Source organism: Martes martes, assembly GCF_963455335.1.
Source record: "Martes martes genome assembly, chromosome: 16".
NCBI classification, from domain to species: domain Eukaryota; kingdom Metazoa; phylum Chordata; class Mammalia; order Carnivora; family Mustelidae; genus Martes; species Martes martes.
The window spans coordinates 10,788,091-10,815,622 of NC_137904.1; the positions used below are offsets into that span (position 1 = coordinate 10,788,091).

At 53.1% G+C, this 27,532-nt stretch overlaps 1 protein-coding gene across 1 annotated transcript in view; it reads left to right on the forward strand.

Moving 5' to 3' along the window:
- EPN2 (epsin 2) overlaps positions 1 to 27,532 on the forward strand; it is an 80,869-nt gene that overhangs the window by 20,224 nt on the left and 33,113 nt on the right. The window contains exon 2 of the mRNA XM_080827017.1: positions 16,029 to 16,793. Coding sequence (XP_080683143.1) covers positions 16,199 to 16,793 — 595 coding nt within the window. The 5' untranslated portion in view covers positions 16,029 to 16,198. The remainder of the gene's footprint in view (positions 1 to 16,028; positions 16,794 to 27,532) is intronic.

Below are 27,532 nucleotides of genomic sequence, written 5' to 3' on the forward strand. Positions count from 1 at the left end.
TTTCTGCTTGTTCAGTTTCGTGTGAAATTGACTCAAAAATCTGCCCCACCCCTCCCATCAGCTCGGTCCTGCTTTATTCTTCTTCTGAGATGGCGATGGGTGGCAAGGGGCCACGGGCCTGCTAATGATGTGGGCAAGCATGGATACTAGTAGAAGCCAAAGCTTTCACCAGTTCTCACAACCTGTTCCTGTCCACTGTCTCATGGTGTCTTGCGGGGTGCCATTCCCATTTTCCAGAGAAAACTGAGATTCAGTGATGGGGCCAGACAGTGGTGGGGAGAGCGGCCATCATTCCACTCTGCCCAACCGTTATTTCTGAACTACAGCATCGACAGGTCGTGTTTTATATTCCATCAGAGCATCTGGAGGTTTGGTGGGTGGGGGGAGGTATGGAGAGGAGCACAGGATGCGGGGGGCATTCTGGGGGGAGTGTGTGAGCAGGTGGGGCTGGACTCGGTGCCCTGTGGAGTCATTCATTCCTGTGGCAGATGTGTGCCAGGCGCTGTGCCAGGCCCTGTGAGGCGGGCAGCAGTGTGGAGACAGTCGGGGCCTCTGTCCCCCAAGAGCTACAGTCCAGAGGTCGTGGGAGGAAGGAGGGAGAAGTGGAGGGAGAGCCGGAAGCCCCGGCGGGCAGCAGGTGGTGGATCCTCCAGCAGAGGATCCCTGGTGGGAAGGGGAATTGGGGTGATGGGTCCAATTTTGCCCTGAGACTGGGGAGGAGGTAGCATATGCCGCGGAGCTATGGGGCAGGAAGTTCCGTGGGGCCTCCCTTGCGAGGGTGTCTGAGCCATTGGTTGGCGTCACTAGGAGGAGGCCAGGCTCCCCCAGTCACCCGCTGCTGCTCATGGCACCCAGAAGCATGCTCCTTGCCACATCCTCTGAATGCTCCTCTGTCCCTGCTGATCGGCAGCACTCCCAGAAGCTCTCCCCTCTCCTGCGCTGGGGGTTCTCCCGTGTCTCCTGGCACCCCCCCCGCCCTTGTCGGACTTCGCCCAGAGACTGCCAGCCTCCTGAGTTCCGTCCCAGTCCCTGATCTACCCTGTTCTCCCCAGGTGCTCTCACATGCCCCTTCCAGAGGGACATGCGGACCCCAGTACCCCTCCCCAGCTCTAGGTGCCGGCTGCCATGGCTGCCACTCGGCCTTTTTCATGCCTGTTTTGCCAGAACCTCCAGCTACGTTTGGTTGTTTGAATTGAAACCACCGGTTCTGGCTCTTTCCTTCTCCTTCTCCTGTAAACCCTTCCCACCTTTATCTTCTATGCAGGGAGCCTCTGTCCTCCTGGCTACTTCCACCCCCACCTGTTGGACCCCGCACTGACATGTGGCCATGGGGCTTGAGTCTCCTGCCCTGTGTTTATGTCCAAGGTCTCCTGCCCTTTTCTTGCCCTGCTGCACCCACATTCAGGCCCCAGGTCCCCTCATCACCTCCCTTGGGGTCGGCGTAAGTCGTTTTCCGTCCATATCACCCTCCCTCTTCCCCACCCTGGCCTTCTCACCCTTTGCTGCTTGGTCAGGATTCCAGAAATACTCTTCCAACAGCGTCATTCCTCTGCTCCCAAACAAAACAAAAGCCAGCTTCCGTAGCTTCGCTCCAGCAGTATTTCCTAAAATAATTTTAAGTGGTGCGGACTTGAACGTTACTCATTTTCACAGTTATCTTAGAAATGCCGTAGTACTATGGCAGTTGAGAAAGTTCAACGTGGACTGACTGTGCGAACCAGCAGGTCCACTCCCCAGTGGATGCCCAGGAGAGCTGAACACGTATGTCTGTGCAAACACTTGGATGCAGATGTTCATAGCAACACTATTCATGATAGCTGGAAAAGGGGGGGAACAACCCAGACGTCCTCCAACACAGCAGATAAAACGTGTGTCCGTATGGGGGAAAATTATTCAGCCGTGAAAAGGAATGTATGTAATGTACATTCCTTAATTGTAATTGTACATAATGTACAGTGATACGTAATATAACACAGACAAACCTTGAGAAAACGTTCAATGGAAGAACAAGACACAGAAGGCCAGAGGTGGGATGATTTCCACTCATCTGTGATGTCTGGAATGGGCAAATCCCTAGAGACAGAACGTCTTAGAGGCCAGGGGAAGGGGTCTGCTCACGGGTACAGGTTTCCTTCTGGGGGTGATGGTCATGTTCTGGAATTAGTGGTGATGGTAGTTCAGTGCTGTGACTGTGCCCAGTTGTAGGTGTGAACTGACACTCGAAGATGGTGAGTATTATGTGCTGTCTGCGGTACCTCTCAAAAACAAAACACGAAGGCCCCCCCCCTTCCAGAATGCCATCGCAGTGATCCCTGATCTCGTTGTATGTTGTTAAAGTGGGTATTTGAATTTAAAAGCAAGTGGATTTTTAAAAAATTTATTATTTTTTTTAATGATTTGTATGTATTTGTTAGAGGGAAATAGCACAAGCAAGGGGAACGGCAGGCAGAGGGAGAAGCGGGCTCCCCACTGAGCAAGGAGCCTGATGTGGGACTCGATCCCAGGACCCTGGGATCACGACCCGAGCCAGAGGCTTAACCGACTGAGCCACCCAGTTGTGCCAAAAGGAAATGGACTTAAAGAAAAATAGTAAACCGACAATAGTGCCACGTATAGTAGGAATTCAATGAGGCAGTTCCTAAGACGGTGCCTGGCACACAGTGCACGCTGTGTGTTAGCCACTGTTGTTATTATTGTTATGGGGATATGGCAAAATCTTGAAAGTGAATAAGCACAGTGGGCAAGTCCAGATTCCATCGTGTGCCGAATGAAGCCCTGTGGCCTCCACCAGCCCGCCTGCCCCCCGCGGTCTCTGCACTCCCATGTACCCCACACTGTCTCTGTGCTCTGCCTGCATGGCCTTCTCCCCCCATACACAGGCTCGTGCCTCTCATTCTTCAGCCCCACTGCCTCAGATGCACCTGCCGTATCCCGCAGCCGGTCCTGATATTCTCGTTGGAGCACCCATCGTGTAATCTGCCTTTGCTCTACCCCCAGCCCAGACCAGAAAGCACGCCTTGTGCTTCCCTAACAACAGCTCCCCCACCCCCACCCCCAGGCCTGTGGGCATTGTTCTTTACACACTGAGTGTGTAAAGAGTGCTTGTTCAACCATTAATAGATCTGCTCTGTAACGATAAAATGATGTTATAAATTAGGGCAGCAAAAATATTTTTAAGATAGGCAGGGAGATTTGCACACCCTGTAAATGGGCTGAGCCGTTCCTTCAGCTCTCAGGAACGTACCCGGGAACAGCTCTAGCTCTGCACGTGTGTCCCAGGAGACAGAGGCACAGACCAGACTTCAGACGTATCCGTGATGGCAGAAATTTGGAAGGAGTTTAGATGCCCGTGGACGGGAAAGTGCGTGGGTCAGTTGTTAAATACAAATGTGAAATGGGCAGACTGCAGCCTGCCGTACGGAAGAGCGATGTGGATGAGTTAGAAAACCCAGCATTGAATGACCCGTGCAAGCTGTGGAAGACTTACGGTATTTGTTTTTGTTTTTGTTTTTTTAAGATTTTATTTATTTATTTGAGAGAGAGAGGGAGGGATCACAAGTAGGCAAGAGAGGCAGGCAGAGAGAGAGAGGGAAGCAGGCTCCCTGCTGAGCAGAGAGCCCGATGTGGGGCTCGATCCCAGGACCCTGGGATCATGACCCGAGCCGAAGGCAGAGGCTTTAACCCTCTGAGCCACCCACGCCCCACGTTATTTGGTTTTATAGCTCTTGATCTTTTTAAAAAAATACCAGGGACTGAAGAACCCAGAACTTGAACTGTGTGCCCAGGGCAGAAGAAATAGGGAGGGGAAGGATCCCTCTGGGTGGGCATTGTGGTCATGCTCTGGGCCCTGAGGAGAATGTGGGGGTCACAGGCTCCTTTGGTTTGTGCCTCACATGTGGTTTGCACTTAATCTTTTATGTGCATCCAATAGTACATAATAAAAATCGAAGCAAACAAGAGGGACAGCAAGAAGACATTAGGGCTGGCTCATGCCTTTTCTGGGGCAGACTTTGACATTTAAGAGTTAGAAGGAACATTTCCTCCTAATATATCCAGTCAGTGTTGCAGAGTAAATAAAACACCGGGAATGTGTCCAGCAGAGGAGGAAGGAGGGAAATAATATTTTTATTTTGTACCAAAAAAGGGAAGTTTAGCTTTCAGCATTGCGACCCAGTCTTTTCTGAGTGGTATTTCAGAGAACGGCAGCAATTTTAAAGGAATAATGTAGGTTTTTTAGGTTGTTCAAGTTGATGTGACTCATTTAGTAGGAGATGGGGTTACAGCCAAAGAGACATCATTTCTTAAGGATGTGAGTTCTAAAGAATACATTTTTTTTTTAAGATTTTATTTATTTGTCAGAGATCACAAGTAGGCAGAGAGGTAGTCAGAGAGAGGGGGGAGGCAGGCTCCCTGCTGAGCAGAGAGCCCAATGCGGGGCTCTGTCCCAGGACCCTGGGATCATGACCTGAGCCGAAGGCAGAGGCTTTAACCCACTGAGCCACCCAGGCACCCCAAGAATACATTTTTAAATTTGAATTCTGTTTTATTTATTATCATTATCATTATTATTATTTTTTAAGTAGTCTCCACACCTGGTGTGGAGCCCAGCTGGGGGCTTGAACTCACAACCTTGAGGTCAAGACCAGAACTGAGATCAAGAGTCAGACTCAACTGACTGAGCCACCCAGGCGCCCCTAAAGCACATTTTTAGAAAGAGCTTTGGAGTTTCTGCGGTATTTCCTGACTGGTTTCATTGTATTGCTGGCCTACAGAACCATACACCTTTCAAGGGGAAGCTTTCTTTGAAGAGCGTTAAAACCCGCTTCCTTCGTTGGCCACGCTGGTAGGAGCTGGGAATGCGAGTCTGATCTGGGTGCAGCGCTAAACTGCTCTGGGCCTCGGTGTCTGCGTGTAGATGAGACCCGAGACCCTTCTAGCTCCAGTGACTTTGCCCCCGCTCACTTGGCCTGGTGAGCTTTCTGGGGATAGGCCCTATCTAGCTCAAGTATCGCTTCTCCGCCATCTTCTGGCCTCTTAAACATGTAGGCAGGAGGCGCCTTCCTAGACTTGCAGCTTCGGCAGGGACAGGTTCATCGCCGTCACGACTTTGGGCGCTGGACTGGCATGAAGCCAGAAGGAATCCCAGTATGGGACCAGACGCCAGAGGCCTGGGGTCAAATCCTGGTCCTAACCCGTGCCGGCAGTGTAGCTTGGTCTGGTTCCCGAGCCTCTCTGGGCCTCAGCTTCCCCGTCTGTAAAACGAGGGTGGTAAGAGCCGCTCCCGCTCAGACCGTTAGGAAGATTTCATGAGGTCACACGTCTGGTCTTGAACTTGCACAGCCAATGGTCAGGCCTCAGGTACTGGTTGCTGGCTTCTCCTAAAGAGCCTCTTCTCTTTTCTGTTCTCTTCCAGTAGTATTCTGTGACAATTACTGGTCTCAAAGAATGAGCCCATCTGAGACCTTTCATGGAAATGCCAGCCGCAAAGGGCAAGAGCTGGAACGGAGACCGTGTTTAACAGGTGGTCTGTGTGCTCGGGAGGGAGGTGGTTGTGCACCTCCCACCCTGGTAGACCCCAGGCACCCGGCACATTTCTCACCAAGAGGCTTTTGCGGCCTTTCCGCTCCCGCTTGGGGCGTTCTCTGTGCATTGTCCTCAGGGACAGGCCAAAGAACATCGCTATAGACGCTGTCCCCTCGGTGCTGCCAGGGGCAGGAGGCAGGCATTTGGACACCGATGGTTTGCTGGTGTCTGCCTGGGCAGCTGCTGGCTGCAGCCAATAGGTGTGGACACAGAGGCTAAGGAGAGCTCATCGGCCAGCCTCAGCTCTCCCCGCTGGGAAAGGAAGGATGTCGGTGCATAGGGTCGGCATGAGAAGCTCCCGTGCTAGCCCTTGCATGCTGGCCGGGGCTCGCCGGCCTTGCTCCTGAGCCCAGGTGGTCGGGAGTAGGTCTCTGCTCTGCGGCTCGAGTGCGGCCCCGCAGGATCCCGCAGGATCCCGGCTCGGCGACTGTCCGCTCTCCTGACATGAGCACCCAGGAGGCTCCAGGCAGGGTGGTCCCTGCGGTGAGCAGCTGTTTTGAACTCCCGTGATAGCAAAAAGGGGAACGGGTCATTTTTCAGATTTTCTTACTGGCTGCCCCTGGCTTTACCCGCTGCTCACTGCGTGCCAGACTCAGAGGAGAGCGAGGGGAAGATAGGCAGGACCCTGCTCTCACAGAGGCCGGAGGGGCACGGGAGATAAGCAGGTGCACAAGCCAGAAAATGCCCAGTAGAGAGCCGGGCTCTGCTGAGAATAAAGGCTGGTGACAAAACAGGGCGACTGTTTAAATGCTTAAAAGTGGGCTCTGGTGAGGGAGCCTGTCCCGTGACGGTGGTGGGAAGAATGCAGGCGGGAGAGGCCGCAGGTGGGTGGGGTTTGTGGCGGGGGCTGGTGTGTGGCCCAGGGATTTCTGTGAAGTGACAGGGAGCAGGCTGTCCCAGTAAGAAGGAGAGTGATTGGAGAAGAGGGTGTTTCACACGGTGGCACAGAAAGAGTTAACCTTTGAGTCTCATCCTTCCCCACCTTAGCCCAGCCAGAATTTAGGATAATTTTGGCCTGTCGTTTTTTTTTTCTTTTGCTGAGGTGAGCCTGTCCTCTGGTCTCTAGGGCTCTGGCCTGACCGTCCCCTACCTCCCTGCTTCTTGGGGTGGGGGGTGGGAGGGCCCCGGGGCCAGCCTTGAGGGTCCCACGCATCTGGTGTCTGTGGAGGTTACTCCCCCCGTCGTGCACAGAAATCCGCCTCGTTCCTTCACAGCCGTGGTGAGGAGAGCCCCACACGACCTCCGGAACAGCCGCCGGTGGAAGGGCAGAGGCGAACGAACCAGTCATTTCCCTCCTGGCTTTGCTTTTGCACTGGAAAGGATGGAAATACCTGTTCCGTTCCCGCAGGGCTCCTCTTGGCAAGCTTGAGCTCCTTTTGAGAAGTGTTAGGTCACCGCCGTGCCTGAAACCAAGTCCGTGGGGTCCTGGCCGAGGGGCCCCCTAGCTCACCCTCGCTTTGCCTCTGTGCTCTCTCTGGCTCCTCAGGAGATGGCGGCAGCCCAGGACTTAGTGCCATCACACTGACCAGCCAGCGCTAAATTAAGCCCGAAATCATGGGAATTCTAAATTTTCCCATGCAGCTTTGCATTTTTTTCAAATGTCTCAAGCTGGAACCTTGCACTGCTCGAAGTGTGACCCATAGCTGGGCCTGCCCTGCGATGTGGGCTGGGTGTGGCTAGCTGTCACAAGCCCCCGTTTTGCGGTCCCCAGTCCCTGGGCGGCATCGCTGTCTTATTAGTGGGTATTTCTAGTAGCAGAGTCACAGCATGTTAGAAATAGAGACTCTCTAGCCCAGGGGTCACATACAAGCTACCTTCCTGGGAGAGGGAAGGGCTCTGAGGGCTACGCGTCACACTTCCAAAGGCCTGGGAAGCCCTGCTGTTTGGCCCACCATTGAGCCCTCCATAGACCAAGAGGAACCTCGGCCAGAATTCTAGCCCTGCAGTGAGTGACCTATGGCTGGGGCTGGCCAGAAGCTTGGGCTACCCGCGACACCATGGAGATGGCAGGGGATTGAGCCATTTGTCAGAAAGAGGGTCTGGGAAATTGAAGGCCTTGGGGAGAGCAGCTGGTCTGCCTCATCATTTTAGAAGCAAGGAGGCCAGTCACTGACTTGCTTGGTGCCTCAGAGATCCCTGGTTTCCTGTCTCCTGATTCTGTGCGTCTACAACACCACATTGTTTGCTTTTTGGCATGATTTTTTTTTTTTTTTAAAGATTTTATTCATTTATTTGTCAGAGAGAGAGTACACACAAGCAGGCAGAGAGGCAGGCAGAGGCAGCGAGAGAAGCAGGTTCCCTGCTGAGCAAGGAGCCCAATGTGGGACTCGATCCCAGGACCCTGGGATCATGACCTGAGCTGAAGGCAGCGGCTTAACCAACTGAGCCACCCAGGCGTCCCTTGGCATGATTTTTTTTTAAGAACACTGTCCATGATTGGTCCCTTGCAAAACTACTTTGAAGAATAGAAGGGAGGTAGGGAGCAATAAAGAATTTTCTTTTTGGGGCGCCTGGGTGGCTCAGTCGTTGCGCGTCTGCCTTCGGCTCAGGTCATGATCCCAGCCCCACAGCTGCTCAGTGGGGAGCCTGCTTCTCCCTCTCCCACTCCCCCTGCTTATGTTCCCTCTCTCACTCGTGCTCTCTGTCAAATAAATAAATAAAAAATCTTAAAAATATTCCTTTCTTTTTTCCTTTATCTCATGTTTATGCATCGCCTTGGTCAAGCTGTCAAGGTGTTTGATCCTTGACCTGCAGGAGAGGCGCAGCTTGACCCTGTCCCTGAATCAGGGAGTGAAACTGTGTCAGGCTGTGTCAGATGCAGGGTGCAGCCGGAATGACCAGAACAGGGCTCCTGACCCTGGTTCAGGCTCCTGACCCTGGTATGTATGTGTACATATACACTTATTTATGAAAAGATGTCATTTATTTGAGAGAGGGGACGTGTGTGTGTCTGTGTGCGTGCTAGTGCACAAGCCAGGTGGGGGCAGCGAGAGGGACAAGCAGACTGTGTGCTGAGTGTGGAGCTGGACACGGGGCTTGATCCCACGACCCGAGCAGACACCAAGAGCTGGACACTCATCCGACTGAGCCACCTAGGTGCCCTCCCCCGCCCACTTCCACATGATCGTTTAAAACGAGCGCATTTCAACACCTGTGTAATCTGTACCTACAGGCTGCTCTTCTCGGAGACCCCGTGCTCGGGGCTCGTTGGTAAAGAAAGATGAAATTCCTCGTGGGTGTTTTCAGATCTTCTGCTTTTGGAAAAATTAAGGATACGGAAAGTCGCAGGAGGCTGTCTGAATTGTTCCAGTGACTGTCAGGTCCTGGCAGAGGCTGCCCAGGAGGCTCTGTGCGGGATGCCTCGTGGGCTGCCTGGCCCTTCCCAGCGTGGGGGCCTGAGTCCTTCTCCTCCACCTGGCGGTAGGTTAACGGACCCCCCTTGGGGCTTTTGTCCCCTAGAAGGGAGCGAGGAGAGGTGCTGGGGCAGTTTACGGGGACCTGCTTTATCATCTGGAAGTCAAGTCTAACATGTTTGTTTTCCCCCTACCCTCTAAGTATATGAGCGGAACAAGCCTTTTTTTTTTTTTTTTTTTAAATCCCACTTTTTGGATGGTGACATAAAATCCATTTCTCCGTTCAGCTAGTGAAGAGAACATTTTTTTTTTTTTTTTTGGCTGAGTCTCACCATTTTTCTGGTGGATGTAAAGGGTTTTTTTGTTTTTATTTTTGTTTTTGTTTTGTTTTTTCCTTTTCATTTCTCCCCCTGCATGAGTGATGGTTATTAGGCTCCGAGTTACTGCGAGCTTTTGGCTGATGCAGGCTCATAATAGTCCTTTCTCTTTAGTCTGAAGTGATTACTGTGGAGAAGAATGTGGCACTGTCCATATTGTCCTAACTGGACCGTTGTCTTCTGGAAAGCGGCTCGGTTTGGTCATGTGAGCTGTGGTCTCAGCCACCCCTGACTGAGCCTCCTTGTCATGGTCGTGGTACCCTTTTCCCCAGTAGGAAGGTGGAGATGTTTCTTCACTCATGGATTGCACGAGGAGGAAAGTGAAAGCCAACTAGGCTTGCACAGTGTTCCCGAACGTACTGTTTATGTGTGTCCTACGGTGACACCATGGCACTCGCTTCAGGATATTCAGAAGTCCCCTCGGGTGCTTGGTCAGAGTGTCACATCCCCTCAGCGCTGCCCACCGAGGTGCCGTGTGTGGGGAGCCAGGAGCTTCTGGTAGGTGGCCCACCGCGGGTGGCCCTGGCGCGACACCGTAGGCGAGGCGGCGGTACCCCCTCCCGTAGCTCTCCCTGTCATCTGCCTGGAGGAGAATGAAGTGCACATGCAGTCACGGGAGGCCGCCAGGCACAGATAGTGTGGGCTGTCATCTGGGGGGACCATTGTCCGACCAGGGCGCTCGGTGATACTTACTGGTCTTGCCCGGACTGTCACAGTCGGATCGGTTGACCCATGATTGGTTCTGGGGAGTCGGGAGAGCTAATTGTTGCTGTTGCCTCAGAGCTGGTCCTGACCCCCAATGAGGGTCCCCGATCCCTGAAAAGCCACTGCCGAAACCTCCTTAGGGATGTGGCGGAGACCTCAGCGGACAGGGTGAGAATCCCGCCTCGGCATCCCAGAAGCCCCCCGGGGGAGGGGCCCACCTGGGCCGGACAGAGCCTCCTTCTGCAGGGATTGGGGAACTCAAGATTCAGAAGGAATTTCCCCACCCAGTTCCACAAACCCCTGGAGCACATTTCTGTGGAATTCTTCTTGCCTCCAGGGGCACCACTCTGGCCTTGGAAGTTTTTGTTTGTTTGTTTAGTTTCTTTCTCTTGGCTGTTTCATTCAGCCTGTTTTCAGTCTCCAGTGTCTTTTGAATTTTGGTGGTGTTTTCAAACATGCCAGAAGTTTTCCTCCCTGACTTGCCCCCGCAAATGTCATGATGCAGCTCTCACATTATCATTAGCTGCTCTGACAAAGGGTGATGGCCAGACCTTGGCTGGGGTATCTGCATTTTGAGGAGTGATGAGCCTCCGCGGGAAGGATGCAGCTCCTGGGTCAGCCTGAGGTGACAGGTCAGGTGTGACGGAGGAGAGGCTGGTTGGTATCCCTGCGCTTCTACCTGAGGCCTGTTTGGAGGCTCAGGGGAGGCCCCCTCACCATATATCTGGTGTTTGGCTGCGCTCAGGCCCCTGTTCAGCACTCGTTGCTGTAGGTAACAGCTGACCACGTTGGCTACTGCTGCGGAGACGTGCAGAAATGGCTCCGGCACAGGTGGACCCCGTGGTTCCAGCCATGTTCTGTCTCATTCCTGCTCCTTCCCTTTGCTCTTTGCTTGCTTCGGTGTCCCCTTTAGACTTAGGGAAACCCTGGGCCTCTGGTGGCTTCTGGCAGCTCAGGCAGCTGGGGCTGGACCATGCATCTGACCCTGATCTAGCCCCCTGCGGGGGCTGTCGTACTCTGATTGGGGCTGCACCTGCCCACCTCCCCCATGGAAGACCAAGGATCTGTCTGAGACAAGGGGATATGGATGTTGCATAGGCAGAGGCACCAGATTCCATTTCTAGAACAGAAATGAAATATTTCTTCGGCTTAAAGAACCTTTTCTAGTACTGGGGCCTGACTAGAAAAATGAGTGTTTCCTTCTATACTGAAGCGACTGTGGCTTTTGATCCAGAGCTCCCAAGGGTCTTTTGGAAGGCCTGACAGTAATGTGCATCGCCCATGGTGAGACTTCCCCAAGCCAGCTGAAACGTTCAGTTTTGTTGCTGGTTTTTAAGTTTTATCAATTCAGCGAGGTTACTGGTGGTCATCACGTGCATCAGAAGCCTTGATTCTTAATAAAAGGAATGATTAATACAATTTTGGAACATGCTCTTCAGGCTGGGGCTGGAGTGAGGGGGGTTACGGGGGGACCCCTGGTCATACCATCCAGGAAACTAAACGGATGTCCTCTGGCCCCTGTGCAGAAGAATGTGTTGCTTTGAATAGAAATTCTAACTTATCTCCATTCAGAAAATATTTAAAGTTGTAACAGAATTATACAAACTTTATCACTTACAATGAAATAGTTCTACGTAATTCCTGATGATAGAACTCAATTTCTTTTATTTTTTTAATTTTTAAAACTGCTTATTAGAGCGAGCACAGGTAAATGGGGAGAGGGAGATGCGGAGAGAATTGTAAGCAGGCTCCACGCCCAGTGCAGAGCCCGGTGTGGGGCGTGATCTCATGACTCCGAAATCATGACCTGAGCCAAAATCAGGAGTTGGATGCTTAACCAACTGAGCCATCCCAGTGCCCCAATAGAAATTCCATTTCTTTCTTTTTTTTTTTTTTTTTAAGATTTTATTTATTTATTTAACAGACAGAGATCACAAGCTGGCAGAGAGGCAGGCAGAGAGAGAGGAGGAAGCAGGCTCCCCGATGAGCAGAGATCCTGATGCAGGGCTCGATCCCAGGACCCTGAGATCATGACCCAAGCCGAAGGCAGAGGCTTTAACCCACTGAGCCACCCAGGTGCCCCAGAACTTCCATTTCTTAAGGCGTTTCTGGTTTTGATGTTCTGATGGCATTTGTCCCAAGTCGTTGGTATGTAATTTATGAAAATGAGCCCCCCTTCTTTTTTTTTTCCTTTTCTTTTTTGCTATCTTGGTCTTAAACCTTTTGTTTGTTCGTTCATTTAAAGATTTTATTTATTTATTTGACATCGAGAGAAGGAACACAAGCAGGGTCAGTGGGAGAGGGAGAAGCAGGCTTCTGGAGGAGCAGGGAGCCCAGTGTGGGGCTTGATCCCAGGGTGCTGGGATCATGACCCAAGACGCTTAACCTACTAAACCATCCAGGTACCCCTTGGTCTTAAACCTTTAACAAAGTTTATTTTTCCGTGATTTGGCAGCCCCCTCCGCCTTCCCCATATCTGAACGGAAACTCCTTATAAATGATTGGGTGTTTGGGAGCCGACCACAGCTTCCCCGGCTGGAGTCAGGAGCCCAGGAGGTAACACATGATCCCGTGCTGGTTACTTCAGGCTCAGCTGGAAAGGGAAGAAAACTGGCAGGTTGAGAGGGAAAGTTCAGAAGGCAGAGCACACACACCGTTCAAAAAAGCAAAAACAAAACGAAACTTAGGTTCTGGAAATAGCGCAGGATGGATGCTTGAGGGTGGAGCGTGTTCAGGCCTGGCTTTTGGGAGGACGTGCCCGACAGATGTTTGCTGGGAGAGATGTTTAGGTGTTGACAGCCCAGTCCTGAGGTTGGGACGGGGGAGAAGTTTTAAATGGGAAGAGCAAGGTCTGAGGCCCACATGGGCAAGTGCGACGGAGCCGCCCACGTCCCTGTCTTCAGTTGGGGCCGCCTGGGAGAACCTCGAATGCATGCAGCCGGGGCTGGGATCCTGCCGCCCACTCCCGTGTCGCCAGCTTCTCTCACGGCTGGAATTGGCGGTGTCCGTCTCCAGAGTCTCCTGGTGAGGTACATCACCTGGTTGGCCTTGAAAATGGTGTCTTGGAGGCGCCTTTGGTGTCCTTTCTCCTTTTGGGAGTTTCTTGTCCCCACGCCTCCCCATTCTCACCGCGTGCCCATCCTGAAAGCCGCTCTGGTCTGTGATAGCTTTCAGAAAGTGGCAGGAGCCGTTCCAATTATACGGGCTTTATATATTTTTCTGACTGTAAGAAATGTTTTATTACCTTTTTCCTTCTTCTTAAGGCCTAAACATTTCAAATTGAGTGCTGACAGATGTCTTTGCAAGTTGAGCCTGTTAGAGAAAACCCCTGCCTAGGTCCACAGCCCTGGGTTCTCGGTTGTTTGGAATTCCTTTGCCAGCCTCTGTCTGGCAGGGCAGAGGGCACTCCGGCCCTTGATCAGAGGAGTTGGTGCCTTTTCTTTGCCACCAGAGGCCCAGGAGGCTTGGTGGATGCCCTGGCTGGGCCTCATGGCCTCCCCCTGACCTCTCCCGAGGAGGACACTGGGCCCAAGGTGGCTGGACTAGAAGGGCAGCAGAGCCTGGGGCATTGTTTCTCCCCTGGGAAATTGTTTTTTTTGTTTTTTGGGTTTTTTTTCCTCATTATAGTTCTAACCATTTGAGGCCTTTTAACCAGGAGGACCATGTGCTGTCATGCTTAGAGCTGCTTCCTGGCCTGGAGGAGGGTGGTGGAGGACCTCTTCAGCGGCGGATCCCAGCTCCTCCTGCTTCTCGGAGGGTGGGATGGTCGCACCTGCTGCGCAGCAGATGGAGGGACAAATGGAACTGCCTGGTGGCCCCTGGGCATTAAGCACACCTGAATGTGACTCCTGATTCTGATGAGTATTTGCGCCGTAAGTTGGCCGATGCTCATTAAAAATCAAAGGGTTCTTTTTTGCTTTCTGGGGCCCATCCCATCTCTGCCAGCAGCGAATGTTGCTGTGAATGAAAAACCAAACTGAAATAAATGTGCAGGTCACCGTGAAAATCTTTATCCCTGTCCTTTGACGGGCTTTAGAGGGTTTATCAGAGGAGGCCGGATCCGTGGGGAGATGGAATACGGCCACCTTCTGCCGAAGCCCCATTCTGCGGCTTCGGATGGAGACAGAATTCTTGGCATAGTTGAGGCTGGAGTGGAGGCCGTGTTCGCCATAGCAGATGTGTGGATTGTCACCAGGATGAAATTGTATGAGCTGTCTCTTGTTTGTATGGTCATATGTGATAAGTGATCATTGCGTTTCCTGCGGCTCTGCACCCTCCCCCGCCCCGCCCCCACCACCAGCCCCAACAACTTACGTTGACTTAGTTATTTTTTTGATGTTCCTGTTGCCTGCCTGAGGCTTTAGATGAGGACGGAGGGGGCCATCGACTGTTTCCCTGGCAGAAGCAGCACAGCAGCTTGGTGTGGAGAGCGAGGACCACTGCAGGAGAAGGGAGCAGGCACTATCCCCCGCCTTCTCCCACGCCCCCCAGAGAGCTGCTTAGTCAGCTTGACCTCATGACTTGAGGTCCTCCTGCTCCTCCTCTCTACCTTACTGGAGGGTTTTCATGAGCATGAAGTGAGGTAGAGTCTGGCCCAAGGCTGCTTTGGCTGCTCCACAGCCAGAAGAGCCCAGAATGTGTCCAGCAGGTGGGAGTGGGGGATGGGCAAGGGGAGGGCGCTTGCTTTGGGTCCAGACTCCAGCTGTGCTGCTCCGTCTTGGGCAATCTCTTGAGTCTTCTGGACCTCAGTTTCCTCATTTTATAGATGAGGGATAATCTGCATTACCCCCACCCCCCTCCCCCGCCAGGCCCTCCTCAGCTTTGAAGACATAACTGCGAGAGTTATTTCTGGCAGAAACTCCTTCCCGAGCCTGCCTTCACAGCCTCCAGCCGCTGGTGGAGTTGGTGGCTCAAGCTTTGCATCCTCAGACCCCCTGTGCTCACCTCTATCCCCTGCCAGACTGTGGCCTTCCTAAGGACAGGGACACTGTTTTCAATCTGTTTCGTAAATGTATTCAGCACCATTTCTGTCCACGTGAGTCACGGTGTTGAGTTCTGGGTGGTCACTGGTGAACAGGACAACACTTGTGGACCAAAGGCAGTTGTCAGAGATGTGGACCTAGCTCTACCCCAGTAAATGTTTCTTCTCCAGAGAGAGGGGATTTGCATTCGTTGGGGAGGGCTGGGTGGACCCGTTACTGTGTAACCCAGGGCCTCAGTTTTTCCCCTCTGAGATGAGGGGAGTGGGCTAGAACCGGATTTTTTTCTAGGGTTGTATGAGCTCAGGCTGGGTGCTAGAGACTTCGAAAGCCCAGCAGAGGGCCTTGGCTGTGCTCTGCCAGAGTACTTGGAAACCTTCATAGAGTCAGGAGAAAAGTGCTCACAGAAAACGTCCTGGGCGGGTAGAAGCACGGTGGACCAAAGCCAGATGTTGAACAATTTCCAAGGCATAGTTAGGCATCTTAGGGGCACCCGGCTGGCTCAGTCAGAAGAGTATGTGACTCGATCTCAGGGTCATGAGTTTGAGCCCCATGTTGGTGTAGAGATTACTTAAAAAGAGAGAGAGGCATCGATAAGATACACCTGAAATGAGAAGCTTTCTTGCTCCCACAGATAATTTAAAATTCGTAAGGACCGACGGCCCCCAGTGTTAGGATTCTTTGTTGCTGGCTTTTGCCATGTGTGAAAATACAACCCAGAGCAGAGCTGTGCCAGTGGAAGTGTTTCGAAAATTAGAACAACGGTTAAAACGTTTACTTCTTGTCTCCAAAGGCTTGACCTCGAGTTTAGATTTAATTCACTGTTAACTTGTAATATTGATTTTGTCGTAATTTTGGAAAAGGTGGATCTCTTTCCTTCTCTGGAGGCTGGGGCGTGTTTACTCATCCCCGCACCCCTGATCCTGCCAGACCTCTGTACCTGCCTTTTACAGAAAGGGCTGAGCCAAGCCTCCTGATGTCCCAGGGGAGCTCGTGCTACAGGGAGTGTTTCTTTCTTTCTCTTTCTCTAGGTCATGGCTTCTGGCTTCTCGGACCTGAGACTCCAGTGGAGGAAATGACTGCCCAGGCTCGTGCTCCACGCCTGTCACGGAGACTGAACCTTCGCAGGGCACAAACTTGCCCAGCACAGGAGCGTCTCTCTTTTTGAAGGGCTTGACATTTGTCACAAAGAAACGTGAAAATGGCGACTTCCTCTATCAGACGGCAAATGAAAAACATTGTGAACAATTACTCGGAAGCTGAAATCAAAGTGCGGGAAGCCACCTCCAATGACCCGTGGGGCCCGTCCAGCTCCCTGATGACTGAGATCGCCGACCTGACCTACAACGTGGTGGCCTTCTCGGAGATCATGAGCATGGTGTGGAAGCGCCTCAACGACCACGGCAAGAACTGGCGGCACGTGTACAAGGCGCTGACGCTGCTGGACTACCTCATCAAGACGGGCTCCGAGCGGGTGGCCCAGCAGTGCCGGGAGAACATCTTCGCCATCCAGACCCTGAAGGACTTCCAGTACATCGACCGCGACGGCAAGGACCAGGGCATCAACGTGCGCGAGAAGTCCAAGCAGCTGGTGGGCCTCCTCAAGGACGAGGAGCGGCTGAAGGCCGAGAGGGCCCAGGCTCTCAAAACCAAAGAGCGCATGGCCCAGGTCGCCACAGGCATGGGCAGCAACCAGATCACCTTCGGCCGAGGCTCCAGCCAGCCCAACCTGTCCACCAGCTACTCAGAGCAGGAGTACGGCAAGGCCGGGGGGTCTCCAGCCTCCTACCACGGCTGTGAGTAATGGAAACGCTCCCCACCCTTGCCAGAGGGTGCCGGGCACAGACACGGCAGCGCTGGGCGGCGGGCAGGGTGGGTGCCCCTGGGCTAAGCCAGAGCTCGCATCTGTCCTCCGTTCTCCGCTTTTGGCTGCCCGGACAACGGTGTCGGTGGTCTGCACCCATTTATGGTTGCAGGAGGGCGTTGGGTCCCTTGGCTGCTCTGGCTCAGGAGTCTCAAGACCTTCCGCTGCCCCGTGGTCCAATTCAGGACCCCTGGGCAGGGCTGGAGCCCGGCGATTGGTAGGTAGGAGGAAATGGATGCTCCTTCTTGATAACCTTGTTTCTTTAATCTATTAAATGTTGTTCTGATGCCTGGGCTGCGGGTCTCCCGACTGGCCCAGGGCGTCACTCTCCTTCAGCATCCCAGGGGAGGGAGACGGGAGGTCTCTGTCTCAGTAAAAGAGGGAGAAGGCAGAAAGCTCCACAGGGGTCCTTGTGAGCAAGGCCTTCTCCTCCGACATGGGGATGAGTGTTTGGTGATTTGCTTGCATGGCTGGGGCTGCTCTGGGTGGGGCCGCTCTGTTTGCTCATTTGTGCATGTGGGAATCTGAGGGGTCCTTACCCCACATTTGGACAATATTTCAGGGAAGAGAAGTGGAGTTCAGGGCCTGATGGAAGCTGGTCTCTGTGAGCCATGTGGGCGTCCTGGGCATTCACGAAAAGTGGCTCTGGGAACGGGCGCCCCTCTGCTGTCCCAGGGCAGTGTCAAGACAGGTGGCCTGTGGAGGGGTGGCGCACACACTTGTCTTTGGCTGAAACAACAGAAGGCCCCCATACCACCTTTCTTTCTGGAATCAGTAACACCATGTCGGCATAACAGCACATTTTTTTCTCGTTTTAAGGAAGTTGTTTGTCGCCTGACAGACTCCCCTTGGCCCTTGTTTAGTTGGTGGCTCTGTGACCAGGCCACCTACTAGAGTTTCCTGCTTGCGGGCTTCCGTGTGACACCCTACTGCCACCAGCAGCATTTCGAGAGATGTGGCGGCTGGGAGATTTGCATCCCCAAGGCAGACTTCCTGCCTCTAGGAATTCCAAATTCTTACGAAAGGCTCGGAGAGGTTAGCATTTTTCTTGTCCTGTTTCTAGTTACTGTTGTTTCCCTCTTAGTTTGAGCTGCTCTGTTGAAGCAAAGATTGTGACCTTCGGGAAACTGCCTGATATGAACTGTGACCTGCCTCTCCGCCAGGGCCAGGTTGCCCCCCAAAATGAAGATTGCCCTGTAAGGAGGGAAGTTGTTTCTCTCATGTAGCCTCTGCGTCCCCCAGAAAGGCCCGCTGTGGGTTGAGTCGGTCTCAAGCTGCCTCTTTGGGAAGTGACTGCGTCTGCGCTGTCTGCCATGGGCAGCTGCTCTGCTCTCCACATCACTTTTGCGGTCACTTTTCTCGAGAACCCAGAGGATACAAAGCAGGAGCTGAGGCAGCATCCCATTCATTGATAGCTTGTGGGACAGTCCAGGTGCAGGAGCCTGGGTGTCCAGATCGGGCTCCAGTCACAGATCCTGCCGGCCTTCCGCTGGGCTGACGGCTGCTGCCATGGTCCCAGCTCTCACAGTTTCCGGTTCCCTCAGACCTTGAGCTTGAGCTGCATGTTCAGGGTCAGAATGTGGTCAGCAGGCTGTTGGCCACCCCTGAGCGCGTGGGGCTTCAGCCCCAGCCCACACTCTGCTGCTCCCACTCCCTCTAATGGCGTGTCTCTCTCTGTGTGTATGTGTGTGTGTGTCCCTGCCCGACAGCGCCCGAGGCCTCGCTGTGTCCCCAGCACCGCGCAGGGGCCCCGCTGGGTCAGAGCGAGGAGCTGCAGCCGCTGAGCCAGCGCCACCCCTTCCTGCCGCACCTGGGGCTGGCTGCCCGCCCAAATGGCGACTGGTCCCAGCCCTGCCTCACTTGTGACCGCGCAGCCCGAGGTGGGACGGCGGTTTGCTTTTCTCCTTCCTAGAAATGCTGGGCAGCTTGCTGGGGGTGTGCTTGTTGGGTCCAGTACAGCCAACTCTCTCCCTGTCTCCTCCTGGGCCTCTCGGTCCAGCCTCCCGTGGACCCAGGGCCCCGCCCCGTCTTCCTTTCTCCCTAGGCGCTCCCCTCTGACCATCTTTGTCACTTGCTATAACTTCTGCTGTCATTTGGCTAAGGCACGGGGTGATTGCCTTTGCATTTCCCTGTGACCCCACGCCCAGAAAAATTGGAGGGGGCTCTGCTGTGGGCCAGGCCCAGGTGTGGTGGGGGCCGGACACCACTTGGCTTGTTGAGCCAGAAAAGCGCGGTTGAAATCTCACAACGCCGGGCAAAGCTGAGGGCCTCGGTGGACAGTCGCTGGAAGCCGTCGTCCTTGATGCAGTGATAACGTGCCTTGATGAGGACAAAATGGGATTGTTCTCGCTTCTCAATTAACTGCCATCCTTCCAGAAATCCCCATTACCGTGGTAAACAGAGAGTTAGCTGTACTGTCAATTCTAGGTCACAGTGAAGATAACCTGATTCAGTGGGTAACTAAAAGTGGGGCTTCTCTTTTGACTAATTAATAATGTATGGTGGTCAGAGTCTACAACTGTTGCAGGTTAAACTGAAAACAGATTTTTTTCCTGTTGCCTACAAGAAAATGTTCCCAGTCCACTCCAGCCCCCAAGTGGAGCCTGGCTATAGAGAAGAAAGCTGTCTGTTCTCTTCTGCTCCTGCGAGAAGGGGAACGGACGAGGAGCCTTTGTGTGACTTCCCCGATAAGGTGGCTAGCCTTTATTCAGCCCTGGAGACAGTTACGGTTCATTCATGCCTCATTAATATTACAGCTCGTTTGACTTGGGTATGCAGGTGATCACTGGGTTTAGCTCTGGGGTAGTTTCCTTTGTGCTCCTGTCTTCCCCTCACCATTTTATGCGGGATTTTGTACGGAGGACCAGCCTTGCACTGCGGAGAGTGCGGACGGTCACAAGTCTGAAGGCTCACGCAGAGGCCTTTCAGGTACACACCGTGTCTTCCCCCAGGTCTCTGGGGGCTGTTTTGGGCAGGCTGCCAGGGTTCCCCAGGACTCTGGGGTCCAGTCAGTAACTGGGAAGGTCTGTTTCGAGTCTTGGGTTCTGGCTTTCCTGGGACATTTGCGTATTAACCTAAGGCCAACCTGCCTCAGCCTCTGCACGTGTGGCTGGGAAGGACCCCACCCTGTGTCACCAGGTGGGCCTCAGTCCCGTCTGCGTCTCTTCCACGGGGTGCCTCCCCTGCACACACACGGCTGGCAGGTGGCTCCAGGTACACAGCTCTTGCACACGTCTCTCCTCCTTTGGTTCTGGCAGAAATGAAGGATCAAAACGAGTAGGTCTTGTTTGACAATTTCTCATGTCCCAGAAGAGTTTCGGGCGGAGTGTTACACGGTGTCACCGTTTCATCCTTTACCTGGTTAACGCGTGGGTCCCTCTCCATATCTCACACGCTGCTGGTCCCTGAGGCTGTTGCGGGGGGCAGGACCCTGGCTGGTGATGGCTTTCTGTTCTTCCTTGGCTCCTAACCAGGTGTTCAGTGGAAGGTAAGTGCCGATTGTACGCACAGTGGCCATTTCCCTCCGACATACCGGCTTGGAAGGCGGCAGTGAGGGAGTCAGGTGGATGCTGGCCATTCGGGAAGTGGTCTCCTGAAATGCAGTTCACAATGTAGGGGAGACGAATTGGGGGGCACCCTTGGGACCCCAGACCCTGCAGGGGAGGCCTGGTGGGTACTGGTGTAGACTTGGCGTGAAGGAGGGGGCAGATTGCTGAGAAAGGCCCTTCGTGGGAGAGCAGGCGCTGTGGGGAACCTCCTCACGCCTCAGCTGCCGCTCTGACCCACAGAAATCATAATGATGTTTGAGGAGACCTTCCTTTCATGTATCCTATCCATCTGATCTCCCTGTGCCTCCTCCCTCCCACTTACCTCCCACCGACATCTGTAGATCTGACCTTGGAAACTTCTCGAATTCTGTTCCTTCATCTCTAGTCCCATGACCTCAATTCAGTGTCCACTTTCCTTGATTGGTTTCTTTGCTATTAGCCTCCCTATCCGTGTCCGCCTGGAGAGCTCCTCTAGATTCCAGGCTCTCCCAGGATCCAGTGCAGTCTTTGACATGGCAGACAACGCCCCTCATGGTCCTTGGCTGGCCTCTGACGGCTTAGATGTGCTGAGTCTGCCCGGAGGGCCGCTCCCAGGCTCGCTGTCTGTGCAGCCCACCCCGGCTGCGCTCTGGCTCCCAAGTTCCTGCATTCACTCAACAAGTGTGTATTGAGTTCCTATTATGTGCCTAAGCACAAAGCACAGAGCCCTCTGCCCCTCCTCATGGGAAGAGACACAATAAACCTAAGACGTGATCCAGCACGTTCTAGGACGAGTGCGCTGGGAAGCAGCCCACAAAAACCAAACGACCCAGTCGAGCCTGGGGAGGAGGGAGGGTGGTCTGCAGTGTTAAGGATGGTGTCAGAATAAGCCTGGTTGAGAAAGTGATGTTGGAGCAAAGGTTGAAGGGGGATGAGAAGTGTGTTGTGTGAAGGTTTGGAAGAGCATTCTAGGCAGTGCAAAGGGCCTGGGGTGCAGTGTGTTCAGGAGTGTTTGCAGACTAGGAAGACGGCCTGGGTGCCGGGAGCTGAGTGAGGCGGAGTGGCCAGTGAGGTCAGGGCAGGGGTATGACAGAGGGTGGGGTGGGGGAAGGTGAAGGGCAGCTTCTCAAACTGCCTCTGGTAGGGAGCAGCTCTTCCAATTCGGGATGGGCTCAGCCTGATACTTTGTATCAATGATTGGATGTTGTAGCAATGTCAGATTGCTCTAGAGCTTTCTGAGTACTTTCTCTCACTGTGTTTTCTCTTCTGGCTGTGTGTTGGGTGGGGAAACCACCCCCCTGATCCAGGTGGGTGATGGCGGGGCTGTGGACCTCTTAAAGAGGAGCCGACAGGCTTGCTGGAGGACGGGTTAGGGGAGGGAGCAGTAGAGGACTGCTAGCTTTGCCGGTGGGAGATGGTGGCTGTGAGTGGCAGGTTGAATGGAGTTGGGGTGATGTTCTGGACATGTCAGAGTGCTACTGGACAGGCAGGTGGAGGTGTGGAGAAGGTCTGAGAAGTCTAGGGACTGCGGGAGAATTCCAGGCTGGAGAGGCCTTTAGCTCTTTGGCCTCAACTGGCGTTCATGTTTCCTTCCTATTCCTGTAATCCCTGGAGCCCCAGCTGCCCTCCCCACCCAGGGCTGGGTCTGGGGCTTGCCTGTGATGGCCACCTATGTGATTTTTTTTTTTTAAGATTTATTTATTTATTTTATCAGACAGAGATCACAAGTAGGCAGAGAGGCAGGCAGAGAGAGAGAGGGCTCCCCGCCAAGCGGAGAGCCCGATGCGGGGCTTGATCCCAGGATCCCGAGACCACAACCCGAGCTGAAGGCAGAGGCTTAACCCACTGAGCCACCCGGGTTTGCCCCGCCTGTGTGATTTAGATAGGTAGCTGGTGCTCAGGACTGCTGTGTGAAGGGGAAGATGTGGGGCCCAGGGGGAAGGCCTTTCAGGCTGAGAGGTCGGGGTTTGCCAGAGACCACACAGACAGGGCAGCTGGCTTGGGTCGAGCAGGCTGGGAGACACCTGCCTGTTACCCACCCCCGCCTTCCATGGCCCACTCTGGCTCTGTCCTCCCCCCCCCCCCCATGTTCTGCGGAGCTGGTTATGACGTTCGGCAGACTGGGGAGAAATTGCAGAAGTTCTTGGGACGGTGGCTTGGGGAGAGGGGGGGCGGTTAGGGGAATGATCCCTGAGTCCAGGTGGAGACTTGAATATAGGATTGCCGCTGTCCTCTGATGCGCACAGTCCAGAGTCAGGGCAGGCCTCCCGCTCGCCTGCTCTCTCTCCTGGGTCGGCCTCTGCGGATGGAGGCTGGCCTGGGAAGGAAGGAGTGCCCGACCCGGCAGCCCCCAGAGCCAGAGCCACACTTGCCTTGCTGCAGCAGGAGCATGTCCTGTGGTGCTGGGCCCTGTGGATTCCTGGGTGGGAGACAAGCTGCCAGCGTTCCCATTCTTAGGAGAAAGCAACAAGGAAGACATAATAGAAATGCTCTCTGGCCTCTGATTCCCTACATGAAATGGAACCCACCTGAGAACCCAGAGCCAGAGTGGACGGTCGTGTGCTTTGTCCCAGGTCCCCGATACCACCTGCGGCCAGGTCTAGGCTGTCCTGATGGGTCCATTGTCTGGGTGACGCCTTCGGCTGATGCAGCAGCTTCCTGTGGGGTGGCTCAGCTCTGCTCCCAGGAGTGTGTCCGTGCCTCCTTCAGGTCAGCCCGCCTTTCGGGCTGGATGCCCCTCACACAGGCCGGCACCCCCTCACACGCCGTGGATGGTGACTCCCCGAGTGATCACTAGAGATGACGAGCCTTTCGTGTATTTGTCTTGCTTCTCTCTAGAAAGGGTTGGAGTTGCCCTCCAAAACACACACAGTGCCAGAGGATTAAATAGATCCAAGGAATTGGGCTGAAAGGAAAGGTGAGAAAGTAAGAGAAGGCCAGAGTCACGTAGGAGGGCTGGAGAGGGATCCAAATCTGGCTTTGAACTTCTCAGCCAGCAGCTCGGAAGAGAGTAAGTGCTCTTGAGCTGCTGGGCAAGAGTCTAGGATCCAGATCCAGATCCAGCACAGGAGGCCAGGTGCTCCCGGTACAGGGGGAGAGTGGGGCCTGAGAGCAGCCCGCTCGGGCCCTCGGGGAGAGTCCTTGGTCTGGACTGCGTCGCCACAGCGGGGCCGCCACGCCGGGCCTGAGCCTCACTATGACAGCATGGCCTGAGTCCAGGAGAGCTCCTGGTCTCTTGGAGTGGGGGGACGGCACGGCTTTCTCCCTCCCTCCACACGCTCAGCCATTCGTAAGCCCATTAGGGAGAGTCTGAAAGCGGCCGTGTGCACCGTTTCACGTGTGTGTGGGGAAGAGCCCAGAGGCTTCAGGCCTTGGGAACTCTCTGGGGAAGCTGGTTCTCCACAGCAAGGGACCTCAGGGGAAAACCAGAGTCACTGTAGCCCCAGCCCTGGCAGCCAGACTTTTGCGAGGGCAGCTGGAGCGGGTAAACACCTGTACACACATTTTAATACAGATTTTTACATTTTAATGCATTTTAATTTTACTACATTTAATTTTAGTACTTTTAATACTTCTAATTAATTTATTTTATTTTATTTATTATTTTTTTTAAAGATTTTATTTATTTATTTGACAGAGAGAGAGAGATCACAAGTAGACAGAGAGGCAGGCAGAGAGAGGGAGGGAAGCAGGCTCCCCGCTGAGCAGAGAGCCCGATGCGGGGCTCGATCCCAGGACCCCGAGACCATGACCCGAGCCGAAGGCAGAGGCTTTAACCCACTGAGCCACCCAGGTGCCCCAATTTATTTTATTTTTTTAAAAAATATTTTGTTTATTTATTTGACAGAGATCACAAGTAGGCAGAGAGGCAGGCAGAGGGAGAGGAGGAAGTAGGTGCCCTGCCGAGCAGAGAGCCTGATGCAGGGCTCGATCCCAGGACCCTGAGATCATGACCTGAGCTGAGGGCAGAGGCTTAACCTGCTGAGCCACCCAGGTGCCCCTACATTTTAATTTAAATACAATTTAACTTAATACATTTTAAGGCATTTTAATACAGACTAGGCAGCCGAGAAAGGGAGGCCTCCGTAGGTCTGTTTTTGAAAACTTGAGGATGTGGGACTATATAATAACAATATCTTATTGTTAAAAAAAAATCAAACCCAGCCAGCCTGTCCCTCCTAGGGTTGTGGACTTGGAAGGGGCCTGGGCAGCTGAAGCCTCCTGAGAGTGTAGGAGAGGGAGGGGAGCGAAGCTTCCAGGTGTGGGGCTTGGTGACAGTGCTCAGGAACCAGGTGGGGGACACACCCAGGGCTGAGAGGTGGTTGCTGGCAGACGGCCAGCTCAGTAGTTTCGGGGAAAGGTCAGGGACAGCCACCGGGAGGAGAATGTTCCCAGCCCTCAGCGGCCTTTCACCTGGTGGCAGATAGTTCAGGGGGGATGGACTAGGAATCTGGTGGGAGATGGGATCCGGCTGACTTCCCTTTTGCTGGGGTAAACGTGTTCTGTAATTCCGGGACCCTTGCATCTTAGGCAGGCAGCCCGCCCCAGAGCAGAGGCTGGTGCGGGGCTAGCAGCACTAAGCTTACTCTGGAGCTAATCTCAAGTGCAGATAGAATCACAGAGGAAGCCGCTGAGTAATGTCCGTAGTCCTAGTCCTACGGGGGTGGCGGCCGTGTCACTGACACCCTGTCTGAGGGTTGACACCAACGATGCTTATTCTTGCCACAAGGGCTGGGTCCTTCGTGGGGTCTGAATGTGCCCCGTGAGGCTCCGCTGAAGTCAGCAGCTACCGGAGACAGTTGGAAGGCCGAGCCATCAACCCTTCTCTGCTTTCCCCTGTGACTGGTCCTTCTGCTTCTGCACTTGCCCAAGGAGGTGGGTGGGGCACCTTGTTGATAAGGACAGGGCGTTGAACTTAACCCAAATCCACTCCGTCATAATGGTAAAGCTGGAATTTGAACCCAAGGTTCCCAGAACTCCGGTATTCCTACTTCCAACAAAAAAGTAATGTTTAAATTGTTCTACAAAATAGATGAATATACAGTGTACACCTAGTGCAATTTTAAGGTGGTTTGGCCCATCTCGTGTAATTTTTTTCTTACATTTTAAAAAAAGATTTTATTTATTTATTTGACAAAGATCACAAGTAGGCAGAGAGGCAGGCAGAGAGAGAGGAAGGGAAGCAGGCTCGTTTTTGAAAGCAGGGAAACCTCTTTAAACTGTTGGGTAATGGGGCCCAGGTTTTAAGGAGCTCCTGTGATTGTCAGCGTGAGACTGAGACACAGCTGTCCAGATTGCTGACGGGGGACAATTAGCGAAGGGTCAGTGCTGACTTGTGCCATAGAAAGTTGAATTATGAATACTATATTTGTATCTGCCCGTTTTTCTTCAAAGCCACCTTTGTAGTAGAGGTAAACAGAGTTATTCGCTCTCAGTAAGTGGAGAATGAAACAGGGGAAAAAGGAGGTTTAAGTCAGGGTCGCTAACAGTCACACAGCTGTGACGGTGTCTGAGTCACGGCTGCCCAGTGGCTGGTTACGAATAGTCAGCCTCAAGGGGGCATTTAAAAAATAATATAAGCAGAAATAAGAAGGACTGTCCGAAGATAGATTTCTCTTGGTATGGGAAAGTAGACTGTGTAATGGACTTAAAATCGCTGTAGAGCGTGTCACTCTCTTTTATTTTGTCTTCACAGTATTTTTTACTATCTGAAATTATCACTCAATTTTCTGTGTCCCTGCACAAGAACACTCCAAGAGCAGGGCGCCTTGTGTGTGCTCAGTGCACACTGCCCGACCCAGGAAAGGTGTTCAGTAAACACTGAATGAATGAACAGGGGCTAAATAAGAATTTATTTATTTATTTGAGAGAGAGAGCACAGAAGCAGGTGGAGGGACAGAGGGAGAGGGAGAAGCAGGCTCCCCACTGAGCAGGGAGCCCAACTGGGACTTGATCCCAGGAGTCTGAGATCATGACCTGAGCCGAAGGCAGAGGCTTGGCCAACTGAGCCACGCAGGCACCCCCGAACAGATGCTAGATAAACCTTAACTTTTCTCTTCTTTTCTTTTCTTTTTCTGATGGTATTTCTGTGTGTTGTGCTCCTCTCTCTTGGTATCTGCCCAAGCATGAGCCTTAGTCTCTTGGAAATACATTTTATGGGCTTTTCCAGGAATAAAGAAATACTTTACGTCTTTGTGCAGTAAGGTTGAGTTTAGCAGCAGTATAATTCGTAGACACCAGTTTTTGTTCAATAATAAAACGCTGTTCCTCTTTTCTGCCAGCTGCCTTTTCTCTTTTCCCTCAGCCACCTGCCCTCAAGCTGGCTGCCCTGAGCTTTTTAAATGTCCCAGAGTCTGGGCTACACGTCTGACCAGTGACGTCAGAACCCCCGGGATGGGCCCAGGCTTCACAGTGGGCGGAAGTTTCTGGTGATCACAATGTGCGCCTGGGGCGGGGCACCGCTCCTCCAGTGGTCTGTTCTGTGTCAGCTTTTGTGGAGCTGAAGCCTTCTGTTCCTCCCCTCTCTCCAGCTAATGCCCATTGTAGGGCCCTTTCAGAAAGTTGCCGTCAGCAGGGGTTACTTGGACTTGGAGCAGCTCGAAATTGATGTTGTCTATTGAATCAGTGTTGTCTTGCTGACTGCTAGTCTCCTACTGGACTAGCTTAGTCTGGCACCCTTGACACCAGCTCACTCGGTGGCCTACCTCTCCAGTACTAACTGGTAAGCCCAGTGTGGACGTGAACTAAGAAACTGCTGGTTTTTTTAATTATAAAAGTACCATGTAGAAAGTTCAAAAAGAAGAGAAATAGCCTATAATCTTATTCCTTAAAGGCAGCTGCCCTTCACGTGTTGGTGTATTTCCTTATGGACTTTGTCCTAATCCGTTTTCTTTTCTAGGATTGTACCCTCGCTAATGCAACTTCGAGTCCCTGCTTTTTTGTCTCATAATCCTGTAACGGGAGCATTGTCTCCCTTCCTCCACCACCCTGTAAACATTTTAACAGCTGCACTCGGCATTCCACTGGGTGGGGCTTCCTAGCTCATCCTGGCCTGATGCTGGACGGGCCTTCACTCCTCCAGCTCTCACCGAACAGCTCGGCTGTTTTCGGTGCCAGGGTACCACTACCCGGACTGTGAGCACGG